Genomic DNA, 27,221 nt, shown 5'->3' with positions numbered 1-27,221 from the left:
TTTAATGTTTTAAGTAGAGATGAGATAACTTTGATTTGAGATTTAATAAATTTGATTGTGTAAGTAACTGATGGATATACAGGATTTGAACTTATATACGTCGGATGCATACAAGCTTATTAGTAACTTACAATATGTCAAGTGCATCTACCTTTAATTGTATCTTCCAACGATTTGGGAGGTCTAAAATAAATTTAAGAAATAAAATTTTTTATTTAAAATTTATTTTTGAGTTTTTTCTATGTAAAATTATTTATTAAATTGTCATAATTTATTTCATTTAACATTTATTTTTTAATAGATAATAGAACTAATTTGTTTAATCTTTTTTGAGACATTGTTGATTTTAAATAAGTTTTTATTATCTTTAATTTTGAGAAACTCTTTTTTGACAAAAACAACTTACACTATAATTGTTAACATTATTCTATAAGTTATATATTCATTTGGAAAAGAATTTATTCTTTTTATATAATTAAAAATGTCAATTCACTTATCATTTTCTAAACCTATAATTTCTCTTAAGATATTTAATTTTGAAATTAAATTAAATTCATCAATATCCAACAAATTATCATGTTTTAAAAATTTTTCAAGTTTTAATCATTTTTTCTTTCAAAAATGAAATATCTACAATACACAAGACATTTGCTATTTGCTCTTTTTTGTTCATAGCTCATTTTTGTTATTCAATTAAAATCTCAATTCTTTTTTTTTTTTTTGAATTCTTGAATAGCCTGATTCAAATTTTCTAGTTAACATATCTATATATTTTTATATGAAATAAAAATGATAATATATAAAACACTACTAAAGATAAATATATAAAAACGAATGAATTAAAACAATAAAATTTAGTTTTGATTATCAAGAAAATAAACTCGATAGTAGACTTTATCTTAAAGTCTCAAGTTTCTTTTTCGTTCTTAAGTCTCAACTTTTTCATAAACTTGCAAAGTTATTTATTTTAAGACTAATCAATAATAAAAATAATTAAAAAATAGTGTTCTTCTAAACTCAATAGTAAGTCTTTTTTTTTTCCTAAACTTGAATTATCTTTCTACAAAAAACTTAACTTTGAATTATGCTCCAATTAATCTATTACCCACTAAAAGACTAAACCATAATCTAATTCATAGTTTTGTAAAAAAAAAAATTCAGTTTTTCCTTAAGATATATCAAAAAAAAAACTATGAAAATATAAAAGTACTGAAAAACAAAACTAGATAAAAGAAACACATTTCTAATTCTAATACAAATTCAAAACAAAATAAAAATAACAACAACACAAATAGAAAGAAAAAACACACTAACCATAAATGAGATTGATACACACGAGCAACATGAGATTCAAGAGATTTAAAGGATGTAATCTCTCAATACCCTAGACAAAAAACTATTAGAAGAAAATAAAGTAAGGAGGGGATAAGAGAAGTCATAGGGAGAGAAAAGAAAAAGAAAAAGAATCCAAATTGATTATAAAAGAATAAAGATAACTAATAATTCTTTTTCTTATAAACAAAATTATAATTTATAATCTACTAAACATATGTTTTAGCTCATTAATTATTATTTTTACTACTAATAAAAATTAACATACACTAATAATAATTTAATTAAATTTTATTCCCAAACATAAACTTATAATTAATTTAATAGAGCTATATTAGTAATAAAATATTTTTTGGAAGTCTTTTTTATCTTAAACATAATTCTATAATTAGTTGAATAGAGGTATATTAATTAGTACTAAAAATTGATCACAATTTGACGAAAATGAGGACATAATTGAATATAAAACGAAAATAGGGACCAAATTGAATAAAATTAACAAAAATAAGGACCAAATGTATATTTAAGTTTTTAATAAATAAATATTAGTAATAAAAAATAATTTTGAGACCTAAAATGAATGTTTTACTAGTTTTATATTTAAGTCGACCCTGAATGCATATGAACTTTCTGATAGCTTAATTGATATTATGACAATGACTTCAATATTAAACGAGTTACACGTTAAAATCTCAACACCCTCCTCTATTTAGAAAATTTGGATGCACCATTACTTGTTGCCAATCTGGTTAATCATCAAAAGCAAATTGAGATCATTTATATGCAGTCACATTTTCAGATAACAAATATTTTGACAAAGTCATTGTTAGAGATGGCAAATAAACCCGTCCCCGTGGGTATTATCCGAACCCGTCCCCGTTTTGACGGGGAATCCCCGCATTGACTGGGTATGGGTATGGGTATGGGGAATCCCCGACTTTTTCAATTGGGGATGGGGATGGGTATGGGGATGTACATATACCCGCCATAATACCCGTCCTCGCCATATCTTTATTCTCGTTTAAATTATTAAAATATTCACAATTAATCAAGTAACCCATATATATATATATATATATATATATATATATATTCTATTTTTTATTTCTTTTAATTATTTCATTTGTCATTAAACTCATTCTCATATCCAATATATTTTTTATCTTATCATAACCTTTATGTAATTATGTTAAAATAATGTATGTTAATAAAAAAAAATTATGCCTTACATTTGAATATTTATATTATTTTTTAATATTTTTATTTATTATAAATTTTCCTTTCACATGAGAATGTTTATACTCTCAATTTAAGGTAATATAAAAAAAATTCTTTACTTATTATTATTATTATTAATTTTTGTTTAATTTGAAGAACTCTTTTGTTTCATTAAAATAATTTTCGTTATTTTTCAACCATTAAGTATATATGTTGATATTTGAAAAGTTTTCTTAGTTCTCTGAGATATTTTTCGTTTTATCATACCTTAGTTATACATTTGATTTCCTTTGTGTGATTTTTTTCGATAGTCTCTCAAATTATTTCTAAAACACACATTTGTTAGTTTTTTAATATTTTTATTTATTGTTTTTATTTTCATCATGTAGAATAATATATCATAATGTAATTGTTTCACTTTAAATTCTGTTTGAAGTGGTTAAAATTTTATATATATATATATATATATATATATATATATATAATGATATTTAGGAATAGTATATGATAATTCACTACAAGAAAAAATGAAATGGTGACTGATTTAGTCAGTAACCCATATCAGTCACTATTTTTCGTCATTGGTGGTAGTAGTTGATTTATTGTCTAAATTAGTGACTGATTCAATGATCGAATCGGTACTTGATTTAGTGACCAATTTAATTACTAATTTATTTGTAATTTAATGACAAATTTTTTGGTCACTAATGATATTTCTATTTATTTTTAACCACTTCAAACATAATTTAATAATTAGTTCTCTAAGGTTTTTTTCATTTTATCATACCTTAATAATACATTTGATTTCTTTTGTGCGATTTCTTTCGATAGTTTCTCAAATTATTTCTAAAACACACATTTGTTAGTTTTTTAATATTTTTATTTATTGTTTATTTTCATCATGTAGAATAAAATATTTCGATATATTCTATCTAATTATTTGTTATTTTATAACTCACTATTAATCATACTGTAATTTTTTTTTACTTTAATTGTATAAATAACTTTTATTTACTACAATATACAAATTTAATGTAATTTCTATGAATATTTTTTTGTCACTATGCAACATATATTGAAGTTCAAAAGATACAAAATCTATGTCAAAAATTTATTATTATGTTTATTATTTGTTTTTTGTGTTATTTTGATCAAGTGATGTATTATAACTTTTTATTAGTGTATAAAAAAGAAATTCATTATAATTTAAAAAATTGAAGTAAACAAATATTTAAAATATATTTTAATTTGAATATTTGTTCTTTGTATCATTTTGATCAAGTGATATATTATAACTTTTATTAGTGTATAAAAAAGAAATTCATTAGAATTTAAAAAATTGAAGTAAACAAACATTTAAAATATATTTTAATTTGAATATTTGTTTTCCTTTTATATTTTTTTGAAATATTTTTTAATTTTATCAACTAAGTTCATCAATGTTATAGTTTGCAAATTTAATAAATGTTTTGGTTCACATGAAATTTTATTTGGTATTCTAATATAAAATATAAACAATTATAATTTATTTTATTGTATTTGGCATCGAAGAAAATCCTCCTAATATTGAATATTTCATAATATTATGTTTTCTTTACGGTAATTTTTTTTCTTTTATAAAAATTAATATTGAAGTAGTTAGAACATGGGTACGGGTATGGATACGAGATTATACCCGTTACCCGGTGGGGATGGGGATGGAAAAAAAGTTTGATACCCGTTGGGTTTGGGTATGGGGATGGGGATGAATTTTTTATGCGGGGATGGGTATGGGATAGTGAAACCCATCCCCACCCCGCCCCGTTGCCATCCCTAGTCATTGTGCTTTTCTTCTATTCAGCGCTTCTAAGAATAGACTTACGGTGACTTTGAAATGGGTCATTTATTCTTTTAACTTCTGTAATCATTCTTTGTTAATGATAAAAGCTTTCTCTTTTATCTTACAGAAATATATCCCAACGAATGTGGTAGATGGATTATAAAGTAGATTTCATGTTTAAAATTTTTTATGTCGTTATAAGTATTATTTTTGTACAAATTAGGAAAAGTTATCAACAATAACTATATTAGTTTTCAAGATAAAAAAACAACTTATGGGTTGTATATGGTATTGGATAAGATAAAGTATAATGAGATGCTATGATTTAAAAATATTGAGATCTTTGAAAATTTTCATGTTATGATATAAAAAGTAATGTGAATTGAGCAAGTTTGTGTGTCCATTGAAGAAATTCATGTGAATAGCAAATAACTAGTTATTGATCTAATAATGTAAATATATTATATTAGTATCAACGTCATTAAAGAAAGGAGATATCACCGGCTACACTAATTTTCAAATGATGTAAATAAGAATATTAAATCATGTAGATATAGATGAGAATATTAGAGATGCAAAGTCAACAAAAGTTTTTTGCACCGAACTTGTGACTGTGAACTTCTCAAGAAGTTACCTTTTTAGTCTCTATGTGTGGAGAGACTTTTATTTCAGTCCAAGTGTTATATATTTAATATATGTCTTCAACCAAGTTAATACTTAAAAAAGAAATTAAAATTCATTATATTAGTGTTTGACTCTACATAAAAGAGTAAGAAAAATATTATTTCAATTATTATTTTTTATTGTTACGGTTAAAATTTTACATTAGTGACTTATATATATAATGTTTACAATTATGATAGTCATGTATAGGTATGGATACAATTTCTTTTATCCTAACTCTGAGTAAAAAATTGATGCCTAATTCCTTTTATAACTCAAACCCAAAAGTAAAACAAAATTATACTCCAACATTATATTGAGATTTATGTAAATCTTACATAATATAAACTCCAAAGCCTGAATTTTTATTCAATTGTTAAATACATAAAATTATAATTATTTTTTTATAAATATATATTCAATTTCTAAATATACAATTATAATAACATTTGACTCAATTATATGAATTCAGCTAAAATTTACAAAATCTAGATCAAGTACGTCTTCCTCACATAGTTTTTAAAATTCACATTTTTTAGTTAGTCATGAATTATTAATCAAATATATCACAAACATATAAGCAGAGACTAAATTAGTTTCCTCATTTTTATATTTTTTGCACTTTGGAAGTTCATAAGAGAAGAAACTTGAAAAACAAGAATTGAAAGAAGAGAATGAAAAAAATAAAATATATATATATATATATATATATATATATATATATATATATATATATATATATATAATATTTTCTTGTAATCGGAGATGAAGAAAAACTTTCCATATTACTATTTGCACACCTTCTTTTACTAAGTTCGATCTCAACTCTTGTTTTAAAAAAGCCCAAATCTATTACAGTTCCATCTTCAAACCCAATATACTCTTTTTCAGTTTCCACTTTCAAAATAGAAGTCAAGACAATTTTATTTAGTATGTGCGTCAATCATTCCAGCACATACCCCATGAAATATATTATTACATAAATTAAACTTTAAAGGCAAATTTAATTTAATTATAATTCATAAATTATTTCATACATCTATTTATCACGTCTAAAAAAGTTCATATGAGTGCACTAAATTCATCTTCTAGTTTGAAATATACATTAATATTTAAAATAACCAAATAAATTATATAATAAATAACATTAAATTTATCATAAATAACATTACAATTCTTCTATATATGTGATACATTTTAAAATAACAATTTAAACATTAGCATAAATAATTAATAACTATATTAAAATGATAAAAATAAATAATTAATGAATTAAATTAATTTTTCATAGTCTTTAACAGCAAAGAGGGACTATTATGAAATATTAAAAAAACACACATTCTTAGACCTGGTAGTCTGGTTTTACCTGGTGAGGGGTTCCACTCTTCTACAGTTACAAACTCTCTTATTTAGTTATCTAGTATTTGGTAATAAAAATTTCTCTCTTTTATTTTCTTGTAACAATAAATTTAACCAATATTTAGCATTACATTACAATAATAAAATTAATTTAATTACCAAAATCACAGTCTTTATCAGATAACAGCAAACCAAGGAGAGAGAACTTGTAACTTGTAACTGCTTGCTCAGTATTATCCAAATATTTAAATTTAGGAAACTGTATTAAATATTATTAGTTTATTAGTACGTTTAATTTGAAAGAAAAATCATAAATTTTTGTTGAACATGGTGTGTGTTGTGCTATTGTTGCAGAGGAGGACCCATTTCAGTTATGTATCTTTGAGCGGAGATTACTGAGTTCAGCCCAGGTGCTGTTCACTCTGTTCTTTCTGGCCCCACTCTCCTCACTTCACTTTTCATTTCCCAATTCCCAATTTATCTACCCTTCAAGTTTTCCTTTTTCCTTTTTTTGTTTGGGTATTTTCACTTACTTAATGTGATCTGTTACTTTTCCCCCTTTCGGGTCTTTATTTCTGGGGCTCCTGGGTTACTCGGTTTCAAGGGTTGTTGGTTGGTAAAGTTGTGATCTTTAGGTTTTATTTGGGAATTTGTCATCTGGGTTAGTGGGAAGGTAGGAGGAGGTGGTATTTGGAATTGATGATATCTGGGTTTGGTTGTCTAGGAACTGGTAGAGATGGGTTTGGGTGCTGAGAATGGTAAGGTGGTGGAGCCTTGGGATGTGTGCAAATCAAAGGGGAGAAAGAAGAAGAAAGGGAATGAAGAAGTAGAAGGGGCTGGGTCTGGTTGTTGGTTTAGGCTCAGGTTTATGGGCAGCTGCATTTCCTCAAGATCCAAGGTCGATACCTCGGTCAGTGGCAGTGGCACCAGTACTCATTATGGTAATCATTACTGTTTCCTTGAAAGAATTGGTACCGATGTTGCTGATGTTGTTCTTGTTCTTGTGTGATGTGCTTGAAATTTCCATCTATGTGAATGTGTTTGTCATTGATTTTGTTGGTGCAGAACTTTCCCCCATTTTTTGTTTGAGTTATTAGCATCCCTCAATGCACGATTATTTGCCTGTTTTGCTTGCTACCTGGTTGCAATTACCATGCTATGTGATGTCAAATGGTACACAAACGATTAGGAATGACATGGGTGCTGTTTGGGGCTGCAGCAAACAAAGTTGAAATTGATATGTGATTTTGGGATTTTTCATTCACGTTTATACAGAACTGCAGTGAATTACATTTTTAATCCCCAGAGATATGACAGTGCATATGTTAGTTTCATCAATAGAATGTGTTCTTTACCCACCACCATGTGTGATTTTCCGGTTCAAAGTGAGAAGCTGGTGAAAAAAAATCTAAATTTTAGACTGGCTAGGAAATGCATAAGTGACAGATTTGACATTTGTTGTGGTAGGCAATTACTATCATATGAACCTGAGATTAGATATAAGGAAGGAAGTTACTCCCATTTGCTCTTTGGGCAAAACTGAATTTCAAATATATGCTGTAAAAGTAAATTACTTGAGATTGTGTTTAATTCTGAGTATTGGTGTCTAATATAAAACTTATGGTGCTTGATGCTATTTTTAGTTTTTTACTACTTGTCCTGATACACTTTTCTATAAAATTCTTTTTCTGGTGGCTTCCCATTAGCTGAAAGTAAATCAACTAATGATACTAGTAGAGACCAACCAACAGCTCCGGCAGTCTCTTCTACAACCACTAGTATCGCAGAAAGTAATTCATCCACTTCCAAACTTGAAGAGGAGCTTAAAATTGCTTCCAGGCTGCGAAAGTTTTCTTTCAATGATCTTAAGTTAGCTACCAGAAATTTTCGGCCTGAAAGTTTTCTTGGTGAAGGTGGGTTTGGTTGTGTTTTCAAGGGTTGGATTGAAGAAAATGGAACTGCTCCAGTGAAACCTGGCACAGGGCTTACAGTTGCTGTAAAAACCCTCAACCATGATGGGCTCCAGGGTCATAAAGAGTGGCTGGTTTGCACATTTTCAGATCTTTTTCTTTTGTTCTATTATTATCTACTGAATTCTACATTTCTAATTATCATTCTCCTTTGGATAACATGACAGGCTGAAGTAAATTTTCTCGGCGATCTAGTTCATCCGAACCTTGTTAAACTTGTAGGTTACTGCATTGAAGATGATCAAAGGTTGCTAGTGTACGAGTTCATGCCTCGGGGTAGCCTAGAAAATCATTTGTTTAGGAGTAAGTTACCCTTTTCCATCTAGTTAGTTCCCACAGTTTCTTCTTTGAGAATACTAGTTAGAAACTACTGCACCCTGAACTTTTTATAACATCAAATGAACAATCCTGGTCGATTTCTCTCGTAAAGGATTGTTTCCTCTCCACAGAAAGCAGGTTATAAACTTTTGTTAGTTTGGCATGGAGATATTTTCTCCACGTACAAGGGAAAAGGGGTTTCATAATTACACTACTGTAGCGATCTGCATATTTGGAATGATGCATGAATCTAAAAATACCATTAAAATGATTCCATTAACTGCCTTTGTTTCTTTAAGTATTGCACTTGTAATATAATGAATTCACTAGTTTTCTCTATCAGGGTTAGAACTGTAACTCATGATTACTGTTGTATATTTTATATTTTGGACTATGTCCTTTTTTATTCATGTACTCAAGTTGAAACTGTCATATGTAGGATCGCTGCCTCTTCCATGGTCCATTAGAATGAAAATAGCCCTTGGAGCTGCCAAGGGTCTTGCTTTTCTTCATGAAGAAGCCGATCGACCAGTAATATATAGGGATTTCAAAACTTCAAATATACTATTAGATGCAGTAAGTGCCCAAAACTACAATAAGTTTACACGTTTTCCCATTTTAGTTTGTATAACATTTTACAAATTCAGGAGTACAACGCCAAGCTCTCAGACTTTGGTCTTGCCAAAGATGGTCCAGAAGGTGATAAAACCCATGTGTCTACTCGAGTGATGGGAACCTATGGCTATGCAGCACCAGAATATGTCATGACCGGTAACTTTTTGTTGATATAGCACTTCCAAATCTGAGTGTTTTAGTTAATTATTTATCATTATATCTATAAAGTCTTGAATGCTTAGGCGTTGATGCTACTTCTATCTGACTTTATTTTGTTAGGTATTTTTCATCTGCTAAGTTATTAGCTTTTTAATTGATGACCATTACTTTCAACAAAATTCTGAACAAAACATTGTAAACATAATTTCTTGTGGGACTGTTTTAATGTTTGAAATGTATCAAGCTCTTTATATCAGATATCATTTGTTTTCCACTCTAGACAAATTTATGATTAAGATAGTAAATTAGTCTGTCTATATTCTCCCTGTCTGATTATCAATTCTATTGATGACTTTGATATCTTCAGTTGTGTTTTCATAATGTTTATGACTTACAAAATTGGAGTTTATGTATATTCGGTTGATAATTTTTAGTTATGTTTTTTCCAAATGCATCTAAAACACAATCCATCCAATATCTAATTGTGTGGCAGGTCATCTTACATCAAAAAGTGATGTGTACAGTTTCGGAGTGGTACTACTAGAGATGTTGACTGGGAGAAGATCGATGGACAAACACAGACCCAATGGTGAGCATAACCTTGTGGAATGGGCTCGGCCGCATCTAGGAGAGAGGAGAAGGTTCTACAAGTTGATAGACCCTCGTTTGGAAGGCCACTTTTCGGTGAAAGGTGCTCAGAAAGCTGCCCAACTAGCTGCTCACTGCCTTTGTAGAGATCCAAAAGCCAGGCCTCTCATGAGTGAAGTTGTTGAAGCTTTGAAGCCTTTGCCAAACCTCAAGGACATGGCAAGCTCTTCATATTATTACCAGACCATGCAAGCCGACCGCATCGCAGCCAGCCCCAACACAAGAAACGGACGAACACAAGGACCATTGCTCACCCGCAATGGACACCAGCAAAGGAGTCTTTCCATACCAAACGGAGCCTATGCTTCTCCTTATCACCATCAGTTTCCTCAACCATCCCCCAAGACCAATGGCAAAGCATAGAGCTGGTGAAAATTCTCTTTTTCCCTTTCACCTTTTATGTCATTTCTTAGTTTTTCCTTGTAGATGTACCTTCTGTCAAAGCATCCCTTCATGGAGATCTTCAAAGCAAACCAAGCATGTTGCTTTATCATATTATGTTATGGCTTTCGCTTCAAAGAATATTTGGGTGAGAGCAAGTGAAGCTTATTCAGCTACTGTCTCTTCTGTCAAATTGTTATTCAATATTTTCATCAGGTTGTTTGAAAATATTGAACATTATGAAATCCTCATCCTTATTTTATTTTGTTTTCACATTTGTCACCGGAAAATGTTATCTCCTCATTTATCTAGGCTTTGCTTGTGATATCATACCCTGCAGCTCTTTAAACTAATCACTGTCTTTTGGTTTATAAAAAGATGAGAAAGAAGCTTTATTGCTTAATTTATAGCAGTGATTTGTTCTCATATGATCCGGATCCGTATTTTGTTTAGCTTACAGGCAGCAGGTTATACTTTATAGCACTTTATGGCACCTTCTTGTAGTTAAAAATTCAAATTTCAATGTTTATGGATCGATCATTTGCGCTGTTCATTCTTATCATTTTGGTCTCTAAAGACTATACTGTGTGGGGTTCAAGTGTAGGATAATATACTTTTTCTGTGGGGTCGCTTGAAAATGTTCCAAAAGTATTAGTTTATGATTTTTACTTGTTAAAATGATTTTATGAAGAGGTATGGTGGAAGTGTATTAATAATGTAGTACTTTCCATTCTTTACTTAGTGTTCTAACATTTTCCTTTTCTTACCTTCTGCATAATAATTGAAGATCCAGAATGGCATGTAATTGTTTAAAATTTTACTATCAATAGCAAAAATACGTGTTAATAATGTGCGTCTTATATAATTCTTGAAATTAAAGTTCTAGGTACATTTCCAATTAGGTTGACACAGTTTAAAAGAGGTGACTAAAATTTGTTTTTCTCTCAAGAGAATTCGACAATTTAATTAATTGCATTAAACTTATTTCAAATTTCTATGTATTTTTTGAAAGTTATTACTTTAACTTTGTTAGAACCTACTCTTACTTTTTCGACTGTTTTTATTTACTTTAATTCTTTCAACCTAATGTGCTTATTTCTATTGTTTTCAAATTCTTAAAATGTTATTCACACTATAGACTGTAGAGACGACTAAAACATTAGTTTATTTGATCTACCATATAATAAATTTATATTAATGATTCAATTAAAAATATACTCTAGATCGATTCTTGAAGAATCACAGAAGTTCTCATTTGATTTCTACAAAATGGACTGGAAAAACTGACATTGCATTGTATTTTCAAATACTAGGTGTATTAAAATTTAAATTAGGTTTTGCTTTCTGCACCCCATGATTATTGTCTGTACCTCTATGTACTAAAAAAAATAGCTAAAATATGATCTCTTGCAGGCGGAAGAAGGTTATGACATAGGTGTGCCATGGCTCCCCCAACCATTTCTTTTTTTTTTTTTTTAAAAAAAATAATATTTATATATTATTATTTTATTTATATTAGTTGATTTTTCTTTTATTTTATTTTTTACATATTTTAGACAAATATATTTATATATTATTACTTTATTTATATATTATTACTTTATTTATATTAATTTAATTTGGATTTTTTTTTTAAATTTAAAAATCATGTTTTTTTTTCTATTATAATTTCTTATACTTTTCTATTTGGTTTTTCTCTTCCGTGCTTCCATTTCTTTCTCTCATTTTATTTTTATCTCAATTTTCATCATCATTTCCTTATTATTTTCAAAATTAAATTGCACTACGACAAAATTGAAGAGTTAATGAACATTTTGGACTGAGCAATTTCTTCTTGTGAGTAAGTTCATTTTTTTCCTTCTTTTTTTTAAGCAATTTGTTTTTCTCTTGTATGTGGCTTTTCTATACTCTAGGCATATCTCTATCTGTTAAAGATCATAAAATCATGCTTTAATTGTTGATCAAACTCTTCTTTGTGTAGATAGAGCTATTTTAGGCTTTGAAGTTGTGTAAGGAAAGAGCAAGATTAGGAATCTACTCTAAGGTAAGGGAAGCTGATCATTTAGAAGTTATTAGTTTTCTTAAAATATTGAGTCTTGCTTTTAAGATTTAATTTGAGTTATTCATAATTTTATTTTTTTTGTAAAAGAATTGACAAATTTATATTAGAAAAAATATGATAAAGAGTAAAAGAATTTATTCTTTTTTTAAGAGGAAGACTTGTGATGAAGATGAAAAAAATGCATCTACGTCGTCTAAAATTGAGAAACTTCATGATAATCCAAATATTGAAGAAAACAAAAAACAACTCTCTAAGGTTCCTAAAGTTACATATAATGAATTTGAAAATACTTTAGAACGTGATCCGGGAAAGCGTCTTCAAATCTGATAATACCCACCAAATCAAATTGATGAGGTACGAATGACTTATCTAAAATGGGGTCCATATCAAATGCATCTAGAAAATTATCCGTTGTCTGGAAAGATGATCATCCAAGAAAATTTCAGTACACATGGTTTAGCTTATTTCCTTCATGGTTAGAGTATTTACCATTAAAAGATGCTACATATTGCTTACCGTGCTATCTTTTTAGTAAAAAACCAAGTGGACGACCTGACTCAGATGTTTTCATTGTTACATGTAATTGAGTTTATTTTTATTGAATTCTAATTGGCAATAAGTTGATTGTCGTTAATATGTTTTAACTTTTTGAATGTTTTTTTATAGGTTTTAAAAGTTGGAGGAGCATTTTGACTAAAGGTAACATTTATTTATTTTTATATATATTATTGTTGATGATAAACTTTATATTACTCTTTCATATATATTATTGTTTGGATTATATTGTCATGAGTGCTTATTTTGAATAAAAAAATGATGTAAGAAATTAATTTTTTTTTAATTAAAAAAATAATTTATATATAACAAATATAATTTGGCCCCTCTAAAATTTTTGATGAAGTTCCGCCACTATAACTAAAATCGAATTATGGAGAGCATGTGATAGAACTCATTATCATTAAATTTATTGACGAAAGTTTTGTAGTTTTTTTTTTCCTTTTGGAAACCCTAAATAAAAAAACTTCTTATTTGTTAAATTCTTAATATTTTTAGATTTTTCAGTTTGGAAAAGAAAGATGAATGTTTATGTCAACATCTTGTATGTTCCGAAAAACTTGTTCTAGAAAATTTGTTCCGAAAAAACTTATTCCGAAAGATTTTTAGAATAAATAAGTAATCCTAAATTCACATTGAAATATATCATGAAAGATAGAGTTTTCATTTTAAAAATTATGGGGATCCAACTAGTATAATTGTGGGTGCAGAAAAGAAAAGGCTAGAAATTACCCTATTTAAAACATATCCACGATAGTAAAAGTATCATGTGATGGAATACAGAATATTTTTGGGAATGTTTAATATGAAATTATGCAAGTATACGTCCTGGAATGGTTATTTTGAAAAGTCATTTAATGCAACTTCACCCATTCATAAGTAATATTAAAACGTTAAATACATTTTGAATATATTTTTCAAAAATGTAAAAAGTATTTCGAACGTTTATCTTTTCCATAAATAACTTAGTTAGACCATTGATTTAAAAAAAAATAGTAATACATTGTTAAATTAGATAATAAGAAAATAATAGTAAAAAAAGTCAGAATTGTCCATATACTTATAAGAAAATAATAGTAAAAAAAGTCATAGAATTGTCCATATACTTATATACTTATAAGTGTGGAGGAAGAAAATGTCAGGTGCGTAAAGATTTTTTTTTTTTTATCAGGGTGGAATTGTAACACCCAATATATATTCAATTAAATTGAGATATTAGTTTGCACATGAAATTAGACATAAATTATAAAATGCATGGTACTAGAATGAGTATAGTTTCTTACTTAACATAAATGAATGAAACCCACGTATTTGCATTGTCATCTTAGGTGAGAGCAAGATAATGAAAAATATGAAATCAATTAGTGAATGGTTTGATGAGAATTTTGAATCTCACACCTTTGACTTTCTATTTTATATTTATACGAGTTATGTAGTTTTCTGTAATTTTATCACATCTTATAATTACAATACAATAATAAAATAAATTAAATATATTTTTACTTATACTATTAAATAAGTATCATTTTTGTAAAGAATTGTATATTTTGTTATACTATTATATGATCTCAGATTAATTATAACTTTTTGTAGAGTGCTGATAATCAGTAACATATCCAAAACATGTCCATTTCCAAAACCAGAATTGAATGACTTAGTTATAAAGACACAATCCCAAACATGAATGAATATAAGTGGGTGTAAAATGTAACATGTTTTGTGTTGGATCATAAGGCTCTTAGCCTACTCTGCTCAACTGCTCCTTGGATGTGCTTTCAAATATCTTGTCAGCACTTGCTACCTCAAAACCATCCCTTCTATGGAACTCTTTAACCTGTTTCATTAGTTACAAGAAGAATTACCAAATCCACCATTTTATGTTAGCAGGTACTTCTCAGTTTCATCTTTAACCAGTGTTGGTCAAAAACAACCAAGAAAAGAACTGTCATAAAAAGAATGATGCTTACCTCTGTGTCAGGTAAATTTCTATACTGTGGCAGCACCAGACGCTGGGCAAATTCAATGTATGAGCAAGGGACTGATTCAATTATACCATCAGAAAATTGGAAAGAGATTGAATCTGCTACAGTTGAGCTTTGCTGGAGAAGACCATCAGGGCTCACTGGAAGCAGAGCAAGTATTCAAATCATTCACATCATCACAAAACTACAACTTGCTATGATTATCTTCAAACAGCATGTTCATAAAGATATAGATTTGATGAGTGAGGCCAAATTTTCAGAAGGTGAACGAACACAAACATGCTGAGATTGTCTGACATTGAACATTACAAAACCTTGTACTTGCATAATAACAAACAAACCTTTCAGCAATCCTCCTTCAGAATTCAACCTGAATCCACTCTCCTCAATAAACTCATTCAGTGCTTTTATATCCTTCAAATGAGTGCTCAGCCGATGAGTGGATATAGTAACATGGTTCAGAGCATAACCATTGACTAGGGTCCAGGCAGCATACTCACTTTCACTGTGTATCAGATACCAACAAACAAACCATAACTAAACCAGATGATACAAGAGAATACAAACTTTCCTCAAAAAATAAACCCTAATACCTTGCCAATTGTTGAAACTCTGAATATAAGGGCTTTTCCCATGTTAAATGTCCAAGGGAACTTGAAAGTGCTGCATACTTGTTTCCATCCCCGGATGATTCCGTGTATTTTGTAATTATTTCCTTCACAAAAGATTCCAAATTCTCAGTTAAGTTGGGCTTGGGGAAGAAACTTAGATATAGATTGCAATCTTAAGAAATCAATCCATTCTTTGGTTCTCAGATTATAGTAACACTCTTCAATACTTAATATTACAGCAACATCATAGTCTTAATGGCAGATCTAAAATCCTAAGTCAGTATGTAACGTGTATGTGATCTTTCTGAGAGACACACCTGAGTTTTTGGACTCATTTGATCTACCAGTAGCTCTGAAATAAATATTCTGGGCAAGGGTCCATTAATGCCACTGCCATTGCCAGCCAGTGAATCTGCAGGTGGAGAAAACCACAGTGCCCTCAACTTTTTTGCTGGGAATCTTAACTCCTCTCGCTGAGTATAGCCATAATCCAGAAAAAAGCTAGCCATTGATTCAATTCCATAACCATTCACCTAGTTAAGTTCAACAACACACATGAATGAGCTAATCAGACATAATCAAATCACACAGAAAAGTCTACAATTGCAAGGAAGAAAAGCCCAGAGAAGTACCCCAAATGTCCTGAATGCAAGATGATCATAGCATAATGAGTTGTTCTCAACAGAGTGAACAAGTTCCAATATGGCCTTTGCAGTAGGGTTTCTGTTCAAGTATACGGATTGCATACTTCCCAACACACCCCTGAAAAAACCTTCACCCCCCTGCACCAAAAGAAATTGTCTTGGCTCAAGAGAATCTCGTAATCACGACCATTGCTTGGAATTCTAATTTGATGTAAGCCACAGCCAATAAGATCTCAAGATTTGATCTTTTATTTTCATTGTGAAAACTGTCTTCTAGAAACATTTCTAACCAATTTCTCATTCAAAATATATCAAGTTTTGAGCTTTTTTTCCAAGACAAGAGTTTGGAAACAAAACATACATAAATAAACAACTGGGAGATAGTTTCTCATCTTTTTTCTCTTCAAACACTTTGTTCCAAGTATTTTGGGGAAAGGACAGACTTTTAGTAAACAAAAACAAAAACACTTTCAAATGTACTCAGGAGACAGAAAATTGTTTCAAAAACAGCAATCAACAAGACATGATATTTTGGGTTCAGTCAGAACTAGAACATGAAACAAGAAATCATAATACGATCATTAACAGATAAGTAAATGAAAAGGAACCTGAATTGATGATGATCTCTGGGAAGCATGTTGTGATGGGGAGTTACAAGAGACGTGAAAGGTTCTTGTGGCCAAGTGCTCCGGAGAAGAAGGGTGTTTCATTGGAATCAGATTCCAGAAATTGGGATTGGAAGGGACAGAGATTGTTCTGCTGAAGAAGAAGAAAGGTGACAAATTAGAGGACTTGGTAGTTGCAAACATGGTAAAGTTTTTGGTGAGTGATGAAAGAGACTACATGCAACTTCAATCTTGAAGCGGCGAAGAGGTACTATGTTCCTATGATGCACATTCCATTTTCCTTTTCTGTCTATAATCTTTATCACTCTCTTTCTATTATTATAACTTTTTTGTTTTTTTTTCATTCAACTAATAATGTTACAAATTTACCGATTTACTAAACTTAGAACAGATGCGTACAATCTAAGATGAACAAAAGAAGATGGGATTGATACCTAAAAAAAGTTGTACAAATCAAAATACGCAATCATATCAACTTATATAAAAGGAAAGTCTAGAAAGCTTTGGTAAAATATTAACATAAAACAATCATGGTACTTTTAAAATTAAAAAATATATTCATAATTCAATTTATTATCAAATACTCAGAGTCGATTAATAGATCATAGTGGCACATTCATAATGAGTTTTGGGTATTTTCTATTATAAAAATAATTTACAATATTAACAATGAATAAAATTATTTATTTGACCTAATTAATGTTTTTTCCTTCTTCTTTTCTATTATTTTGCATGCAGTCACTTTCTTGTATCTAATCTAAAAAGGAAAAAAAGAAAGAATAGATTTAGTGTAATGAGTGAGATGGAGAAAATGGAGCGAAAAGAAAGAATAGATTTGATTTAGTGTAGCGAGTGAAATGGAGAAAATGCAGAGCGCGTGAGGCCATTCAAGAGAGTCTTACCATAAATATCACATGAGTTGCGTGGCGTGTGGCATGTCTTTAATCTCGAGACTGATGCTATGCTTTGACAAGTCATTCTTACGAGACAACTTGGAATGTGTCACCTCAAAACTCGGTCCTTATCCCTTCTCTTCTTCATCATCCAAACAAACAAACATTTATATTATTTATATTATTCAATTCAGAATGAATAATAATCACTCTATTATTTATTCATTCTATTTATTTAATTAGCCTTTCATTATGTATGTTCATGTATTACAAATCAACTTTGCAATTTCAACCTGTCAATTTAGCTATTTAGGAAAACAATATACTAATTATATTCCAACATCTCACTATATTAAATTAAATTACGAGAATAATTATAACTTGTAACAAATATATATATATATATATATATATATATATATAGTTTAGTTATTTAAATATACAATTTTCAGGAGATACTATTAGTGGTTGGTGGTTAGTAATTAAATAATACAGGATAATGTTTTACTTTTCTTTTTATATGTATAAATGTCATTTTTGTCTTAAAAGATAGCAATTTCTTTTATCATAATCACCGACAATATGTTAAATTTTGTTTTTAATTATTCTTTACAAACACATTATATTTTATCTTTTAAATATTTTAATTTAATATTTTACCTTTTTAAAATTTTTAACTCTTATTTATCTTATTCATAGAGTCGGATATCTTATAAAATACTATATTATATATTATAAAATGTATGTTTGTGATTTATTGTTTGACGTATTATATCTAATCCAAGGTCTTCTATATTAATTATTTTAATTTTTAATATTAGTTTTAGTTTCCACATTATCATAGAGTATGTAAATTTATGTTGTATAAAAATACATATTTAAATTTATTTGAATTATATTATTTTTCACGTCAATTTACGTTAAATATTATTAAGTTTGACGTAAAAAATTTTGTCACTAATAAAATAATTTATAATAAAATAAATTTTTTTAAAGGTGTTAAAATTGAAAGTGTTGCATGTTAAATAAAAAAATTGATAAAATTGAAAAAAAAAATTAGGAAACATATAAATATACATTTTTATGAGTTTATTTTTATTAAATATAAATTAAGTTACTGACTATTTTTCGGTTCATGATGTTATGATGATTACACTTAACAAACTAATCACAATGGACAAAATTAATAAAAGTGAAAAGAAGGACTGAAAATTAAAATAAACCATGAAGGTAAATTTGTAATGAAAGGTAAAAGTACAAGTTTAATATAAAATATAGAAATGATAAGGTAAAGTAGAGTTGTCAAAGCAGGTAACCTAGTTAAACCTGACTCGATCTGACTCGACCTACCACATGTTATGATTGAGTGAGTTAATTTAATCCGACTCATTTTTTAGTGAGTCAAAAAATTCTGAACCTGACTCAGTCCACCACGGATTAACAGGATAAACGGATTGGCTTACGGATTCACTTAATTCAAAAAAAATATTATTTTTTATTTTGTTTTCAGTCAAAACTAAATTGTAATTCTAATTAAAATCTAAATAAACTTTAATACAATCCAAATACAAACTAAAATATAAAAAAATAACCTAACATGACCCAAATGTAAAGTCTAACCTAATAAAAATAAATAAAAACACTTGTGTGACCCTTTTATCTGCGGGTTGATGAGCTAACCCAGCTCACCACGACTTCAACCCGGATGAGCCGGATTCTAAATGAGTCGAGTCAAAAATTAACCTGTATTGAAATTTATAAAAAAAATTGAACCCAACCCGATCGAACTCGTAGTGAGCCGAATTGGCTCACGGGTTTCAACCCATTTTGACAGCTCTAAGGTAAATTATATTTTTTCTTGTTGAGTTGTAGAAGGATGCATGGCAGTGTTTATGATTTGCAATTCTCCAACTTTATAACCAATTATTTCTAATACTTTAGTTGATGCATATGATATCATTTTTGTATGCTTAACTTAGAAAACTTTAACCTCTTTCATCACAATTATCGTAAATTTATTATTCATAAGTTAAAAAAAAAAATATATCAGCTAAATTTAAAGAAAAATTAAAAAATTGAAAATTAAAATGAAAAAATTAAAAAATTAAAAAAATTAAAAAGAATTATAACAAAAGAAAAATGAATAGTTTAATTGTAGATAGATTCTTTTATAAGATAAATAAGGTTTATATGTTTTGGGTTTAGCATTGAATTAATATTTGATTATTCTTTCTTGTAAAATTAATTTTTGACGTAATGATCATTTAAAAAAAAAATGACTGTACGTATAATTTTTGTTAAATGTTCACATTTATTAAGTATTAATAAAAGAACACTTCCTCTCTCTGAGACCCCACTTCCTTTTCCCTTTTCTTTTCTTCTTTCTATTTCACTCTCCCTATACTTTACTGCCACTCTTACAACCAACTCACTACCACTCCAACCTTTTCACCATTTTTGTTTCCTCTGCCCTCTCTCTAAGCTGGGAATTCAATTTCCAACCTAATTCTTTCCTCAATTCTGCAACAGCAAACAAACCAGAAACGAGGGCAAAAGCTTTCCCCCTAATCAAGTTTCCCTTTCTTCCATGTAACTTAACTTCAGCTCCTCAATTCCCTTCAATTTCAAGTTCTGGAACTATGTTCATGCTAAAATCGGATAAGGATCACATTCTCACCCTATGAATCTGCATTTCAGCTCCTTAAGTTGTACGTGGGAAGTGCTTACCGTTAAAAAGGGGTCTTTCTTGTGAGTAATTCTAGAGGTAAGAGAGGCTAACCGAAATTCTTTTCATTTAAACCATGAATCATGTTTGAATGAAGCTTGGTGTGCTAAATTGATGCTTGAAACGCATGTGTGGGTGTTTGATTATTGTTTGCCATGAAATTAGTGCTCTTGCATGTGGAAACAATGGAGTGACCTGGTATTTTTGTCTAGGCGGGTGGTTTTCGCCCAAGCGAAAACACTAGAAAGCCCACCCCTATTACTGCGCGAAGTCTCACCTAGGCGAGCTGGAGTCGCTTAAGCGAGAGATACTCTCATCTAATCGAGCTAGTTTAGCCTGAGCGAGAGTTTACCCAATTTTTTAATCTTTGTGACTGTTAAATCCTCGCCCAGGCGAGACCGACTCGCCTAAGCGAGATGGCCTCTCGCCTGGGCTAGAATGTCTAGCTTGAGCGAGAGCTACTGCAGTGGGATACTTCAGCTGCTGTTTTAAAGAGTGAAATCGTATGTTCTGATGTGGTTTTGTGCAAATAGACTCTTCTATGCTTGGAATGCCATTATTAATGTGTTGTGTGATGAATTTGGAAGAACATGAATTATAAGGAGTTGTGGCTGGAATAGAATTTCATGGGAAATTCAAGAGAACTTGTAGTGCGTGTAAGGATGTGTGGAATCCATATTGGTTGGTATTCTGAAACTCCAATAATCATTCACGCTCAGATAGAGCAGAATGGATTATGTCGTGAGGAGTAACAGGAGGTCCTAGTCTTTAGACTCGATCAAGTCCTAGACACGAAGGGGACTTACCCTAGGAACGGTCGGGTGATAACTCCTTGTGTACAGACTTTGCAGAGTCTGAGAACCGTTACAGGTGCAAGCCACCAAGAGCTCCAACGTCGCTTACAAAATCCGAATATCGAGTCTAGAATTTATATTATGGAACTATGTGTTATGAATGATGTTTATATTGTGAATTGTATCATTTTCTCTTATTTCAGTTAGTTTACCCCTTTTGTTTATGTTTGCTTGTCCTTGTGTGTTCTCCTTTGCAATGATCACCTACGGTTGGTGTGAACAGAGCCGAATCCAGATGATGATGCCCCCCTTCTGAGTAGGAATTGATCCTTACTCAATGTTGTGGTAGTTTTGGGCTAGATTTTGTGGAGTTTTAACTTGACGCGTAGTTTAGGCCTTTTTCTTATATCTACCCTTGCCTTCTAGGGATTGTATGGCTAATTTTGGATGACTGTACCAGCAGTATATACTTATGTGTATATGACTGTTATTCCTACTATCTGCTATGCTTGATCATAATATAATGTTTTATTTGATAGCGTGAAAAACTATGTTACACTCTCTATTTTTTATGTTTACATTTATATTTATATAATAATTATATGTAAATACAAACATAAAATAATTAAATCATACATGTGAATTAGTTAGAATGTTATAATTTTATGATTCAAAATAAATCACGGAAACATGGATAAATTAAGAATGTTATTTCCATCCAAATTTGTAGGATCAAGTTAAGAAGAATAACTCTCAATATTTTATTTTTTAAGAAATATTTCTATGTTATTGTGTTTCTCTATTTTGTGAGATATGTCTAATTAATGTGTGTAATTTGTTTTTCTTATTTATATCATATTAGATATACATAATAGAAGTTGTATCCATTGATATTTATAGGTATTCATTTTTTTATGAGAAACTATTGGTTTATAAAAATACAAATTTTCATATTTTTACAAGTTATATCATAATTTAGAGACAGTACAATCGTATGATATTTATAATACATATTAATTATATAAATTTTTAATATTTTTTTAATTAAAATATTTTAAAACTATTTTAATTTTAGTCTTATTTAATATGATATTTTAAAAAAATATATAAGTTGTGACATCCAATTTAATAGATAAATCTAATAAATAAAATATCACATAAATATAATATTAAATAGAGCACGAAATCAAAAGTATATACTAACTATTACCATCATCCATAATATACTTAGAAAGAAGTCTAAGGCATACCACTATGTCATGAGTAGACCCTGCTAATGCAACTGTTTCACGTAAGACTGCTCTCAGAACAAGAAATTTAAAATAAAATAAGAGTTCTTCAAAAAGGCTCAATAACGAGCCACAACCAACCATAGGGACCATACTACACAGCAACATCTTCACCACCCTGAGGACTACCAGAGGTTTCCACATCTACTCACACCAAATAAATGGTGATCATTGCAAAAAAAGAAAAATCACACAAGAAGACAGACACAAGCAAGAATGGGTAACTAGAGTAAAAAGAAATTTTTGAACATGTTATAGCAAGCAGAAATTTAAACAGATCATAGACATGCTACACACAATACAGTAGGCATACAATCATGTGATAGCAAACAAACAGGACAATATGACTCAATTATCCGGATACATATAATAATATCGAATTCACTGGATACTTGCATTTGTGGTGGCCTCTATTACTCTGCAGAGCCATTGCCAATGGGTTTCACCCTACCACGCACAAGGTTAGCCTTCAATCATCTAAGGTCATTTTCCTGCTAAAGACTAGGGCCTCCCGCTACTCTCACCACTTCAATCAGTCTGCTCTACGTGAGACTAATTGATTCCTTAGAGTTTCAGAATGCAATCCTTACTTGAATCCTTATCTAATTATATACATTACAACACCACCATGAAATATGACCAAAAGATTCATGGAATTACGTCTATCTCATACCACATTCATGTTTCTCACACCAAAACCACATGTTATCTCAAAACATCCCAATCTCATGCCAAAACACCACCAACCAACCAATCCATGACTTATTTCATACCCAAAACCATGAATTCCAATTTCATTATATTACATACAACATCCAAAGCATCATATTTCATATTTTGAAAGGTAAATCGAACAATCATGGAACCAATTTAGCCTACACAGTGTTTCCTGCACGAGTCTCGCCTAAGCTAAAGGCACTCACTCAGGCAAAAGAGATTCTCTCACTCAAGCGGGCCCTTCTCGCCTGGGCAAGAGCATGATATAATGGGTACTGCAATGTTTCAGCGAATTCTTATTTAGGCGAGACCTTATCACCTGAGCGAGATTACTCATCGCTCAAAACGAAACCCGTCGCCTAAGCAAAAATTCAAGCTGAAACCAGGGGTGAGTTCCTACTACTCTCGCTTAGGCGAGGGCCACTCGCTTGGGCGAGATTAGCAGGTTTCTCACCTGTTCACACATGCAACACCAAATGTCCTACCAGAAGCACAAACAATATATATTTTCATACGATCAAGAACATCATTCAAACACCAAGAACATAAAACATACCAGAAACAGGCAAAATGACTTAAAAACATGAAACCCTAGCTTCCCTTACCTTAATAAAAGCTACTGCGATAGGGGTTTAGACACTAGCAGAAAGAGCAAAACAACTCCAAGAACACCAAAAGACTGAAAAGACATAAACACTAGCACGAAGGTGAGGTTCTGAAAGAACCCATTTTAGAATCAGAGCATAAGAACTGGAAAAAGAGAAAGGTGAAAGCGAGAGCTCAACTTACATGGAAGAACATCGTTTAGTCAACTTGGAGGATGATCCGTAACTGCCTTAGCAGAGCTTCTGTAGCAGAAAGGGAGAAAGAAGGTGAGACGTTTTTAGTTTGTGGAGACTGAATGAAAGGGAATGGACAATTGGTGGTTCTGAAGTTATTAAGTGGACTCACCTTAGGCCCAACTAAAAGGCCAAGCCCTACACTTATAAGGCAAAAAGAAAAGAGGCCTTATAAGAGTCAACTCCTTAAAAATATAAGAGAAACAAATATCATTTAATAATTAAAATAATAAGATATAATTTTATTAAGAATTAAATATGATTTTCATTCTCAAATATTATACAAAAATTATATTTTGTCTAAATTATAAAATATTAACTCTTCACACCTTAAAAATACATATTTAATCCTTTTATTAAAAACAAGTCTAAAACTATGTTTAACATGTGTAGCAATAATTAATTATATCTAAGGTTTATTTTTAATTATTTTTTCAACCTTTTCTTGAAGAGTCTGCAAATCTATAAGAAAAAAAATGTTCTTTAACACCTTGACGACTCTTATAAAAGTTAAATAATCTTAATAAAAATTAATTTTCATATTTTTAGAAGAAAATAAAAAGTGAACAATAATAAAAAATAATATTAAATTATAGTAAAAAAATATCAAAATACTAGGTGTCCAATTTATAAATAGATATCATCCCACGTATATACCCACATGTATACTCATTCCATTCTCATAGTCACTTTTGTCCTGGTACCATTATCATCATCATTTTTTTTACTCATACTTTTTTTTTTTTTGTATTTTTACTGATTTAAGTGTGGAAAAGTTATCTCATTATTATAATTTGCCTTGTATACACACTCTCTTCTTCGTTTTTATCTTAGAAGAACAATTATAATATTTATAAAAGGGTAAAATAATATACTTATATCTTATTTTAAGAAACTTCTATAAATGAATTTAACTAAAAGTCTAAAACTTTCCTAAAACTATTTCTCAACACCTTGATTTTGACGGAAAACTACCATTTTAAAGTATAATAATGTAAAATAAATAACATGTTAATTTGAAGGGAATCTACATCACTCTCCCAATCCACACTACACGCTCTTTGCAGGCTTTTTAAAGTGCATAACGCGGCAACACGGACTATAAATTGTATTTTGGATGATGAAAACTCAACCCTGCGAAGTTGCTATGTCACTGCCATTTCTTTACCTTTCTCTTTTCCATTCATTTTCTTGGTCTTTTCCCATCACTTCTCTGCCTTCCTATATAGACATACCATTCTCTCTCCTTTTCATTCTCACTCTCTCGCTATCAAGGTGAGTGCACTATCTTTGAAAATTAACCAATGGAAAATCATGGTTTTTGTTATTCTTCTGAGCATTGAGAACAATGAATTCATGCATCCTATTTATGTTGGTGTGTGTTTAGGTGCTTTCTGTTGGAGTTTTGTTGCTGTTCTTTGAGTTGTGAAGATGGGGCAAGTGTTTGGATGCGTCCAAGTGGAGCAGTCAAGTGTGGCCATCAGGGAAGTTTTCGGGAAGTACGATGATGTTCTTGAACCTGGTTGCCACTGTGTCCCATGGTGTCTTGGCAGTCGTGTGGCTGGTGCCCTTTCTTTGCGTGTCAAACAGCTTGATGTTCGTTGTGAAACCAAGACAAAGGTTCTTTCTTTCACTTTCACTTGTTCTTATCATCTTACCAAAATTGAAGCACAAAATTATATTTATCTGAGTAATGTCTGAAATGATGAATCATCTGATGATGTTGTGATGCATTCGATCAGGACAATGTATTTGTTACTGTGGTTGCTTCAATCCAATATCGAGCATTGGCAGAAAAGGCAGTGGATGCTTACTACAAACTCAGCAACACCAGAGCACAGATACAATCCTATGTCTTTGATGGTGACTATTCTAATGCTTCTGAATTGAAAGAAAATGGGTTTATCTGTGGATTCTCATATTGAAACTTTTTTACTCATGTTGCTGCTATTCAGTTATCAGAGCAAGTGTTCCAAAGATGGAACTAGACGCAACTTTTGAACAGAAGAATGAAATTGCAAAAGCAGTGGAGGAACAACTTGAAAAGGTATATTCTTTTTGTCTTATTCTTAAATTAAGAATGGAATAGAACATCCTTAATCTGTTTCCTTCTTTGTAGGCTATGTCAGCTTATGGTTACGAGATAGTTCAGACTCTTATCGTGGATATTGAGCCAGATGAACATGTGAAGAGAGCTATGAATGAAATAAATGCTGGTATGTTCACATGTCGCTTTATCTTGTTTGAAGAACTTGTTTTTATGTTTTGTTGGTGACCCTTTGCAAATAGCTGCAAGATTGAGGGTGGCTGCGAAGGAGAAAGCTGAAGCAGAGAAGATATTGCAGATAAAGCGAGCAGAAGGAGATGCAGAATCAAAGTACCTAGCAGGGCTTGGAGTTGCGCGTCAGCGCCAAGCCATAGTTGATGGGCTTAGAGACAGTGTGTTAGCTTTCTCTGAGAATGTTCCTGGGACAACATCAAAGGATATCATGGACATGGTTCTAATGACCCAATATTTTGACACAATGAAGGACATTGGTGCTTCCTCCAAATCCAATGCTGTTTTTATTCCACATGGACCTGGTGCTGTTCAAGATGTTGCTTCACAGATCAGAAATGGTCTTCTCCAAGGAAATGCAACACAGTGTTCTTGATCTTGTCCAAGGAAATGCATCACAATGTTGAAGAATTATTTTACCATGCTACAATGCTGTTATCAATTCAAAGCACTTTAGTTTTCTATCAAATTTTACGATGCAGAACACAACCCAGATCAATTGTCCCAATGATGCATCTATTGTATGTTTAATAATTTTCCTGTATAAATTATTTGGGGTTTTTAAAATGCAAAACAGTCATAAAACACAAATGCAAAAAGAAATTAAAAACAGAGGTTGAAAAATGAAAGAATTGGATACCAAAAGTCAATTGATATAGATTTAAAGTTCTTACGGTTCATCTTATTATAACTTTCTAAACATTTCTGAAAAATTTTAATTGAA

At 30.3% G+C, this 27,221-nt stretch overlaps 3 protein-coding genes across 4 annotated transcripts; 2 read left to right on the top strand and 1 right to left on the bottom strand.

Moving 5' to 3' along the window:
• The first annotated feature begins 6,700 nt into the window (after positions 1-6,700).
• Positions 6,701-10,891, top strand: LOC114173937 (probable serine/threonine-protein kinase PIX7). Its single transcript, XM_028058631.1, has 7 exons — positions 6,701-6,801; positions 7,116-7,332; positions 8,098-8,435; positions 8,529-8,664; positions 9,119-9,255; positions 9,327-9,450; positions 9,947-10,891. Exons 2-7 carry the CDS (start codon positions 7,128-7,130, stop codon positions 10,462-10,464), a joined length of 1,458 nt encoding a protein of 485 aa, XP_027914432.1. The 5' UTR covers positions 6,701-6,801; positions 7,116-7,127; the 3' UTR covers positions 10,465-10,891.
• A 3,753-nt stretch (positions 10,892-14,644) lies between these two features.
• LOC114173940 lies at positions 14,645-17,271 on the bottom strand. Its single transcript, XM_028058634.1, has 7 exons — positions 16,945-17,271; positions 16,325-16,474; positions 16,010-16,225; positions 15,675-15,796; positions 15,423-15,586; positions 15,067-15,221; positions 14,645-14,933 (listed from the first exon to the last, which is right to left on the bottom strand). The coding sequence occupies exons 1-7, from the start codon at positions 17,143-17,145 to the stop codon at positions 14,838-14,840; spliced, it is 1,104 nt and encodes a 367-aa protein (XP_027914435.1). The 5' UTR covers positions 17,146-17,271; the 3' UTR covers positions 14,645-14,837.
• Positions 17,272-20,229: 2,958 nt separating this feature from the next.
• Positions 20,230-27,071, top strand: LOC114173941 (hypersensitive-induced response protein 1-like). Of its 2 annotated transcripts, XM_028058635.1 has the most exons (7): positions 20,230-20,444; positions 20,553-20,619; positions 25,607-25,839; positions 25,962-26,082; positions 26,175-26,266; positions 26,339-26,435; positions 26,509-27,071. In XM_028058635.1, exons 3-7 carry the CDS (start codon positions 25,651-25,653, stop codon positions 26,871-26,873), a joined length of 864 nt encoding a protein of 287 aa, XP_027914436.1. In that variant the 5' UTR covers positions 20,230-20,444; positions 20,553-20,619; positions 25,607-25,650; the 3' UTR covers positions 26,874-27,071. The 2 variants fall into 2 exon arrangements, with proteins under 2 accessions (XP_027914436.1, XP_027914437.1); XM_028058636.1 differs by lacking the exons at positions 20,230-20,444; positions 20,553-20,619 and adding an exon at positions 25,297-25,494.
• Positions 27,072-27,221: the final 150 nt, after the last annotated feature.

This window comes from Vigna unguiculata, chromosome 2, assembly GCF_004118075.2.
Source record: "Vigna unguiculata cultivar IT97K-499-35 chromosome 2, ASM411807v1, whole genome shotgun sequence".
Taxonomy (NCBI): Eukaryota; Viridiplantae; Streptophyta; class Magnoliopsida; order Fabales; family Fabaceae; genus Vigna; species Vigna unguiculata.
Note: the sequence above shows the minus strand (reverse complement) of the source record. Positions and strands in the feature narration are given on the sequence as shown.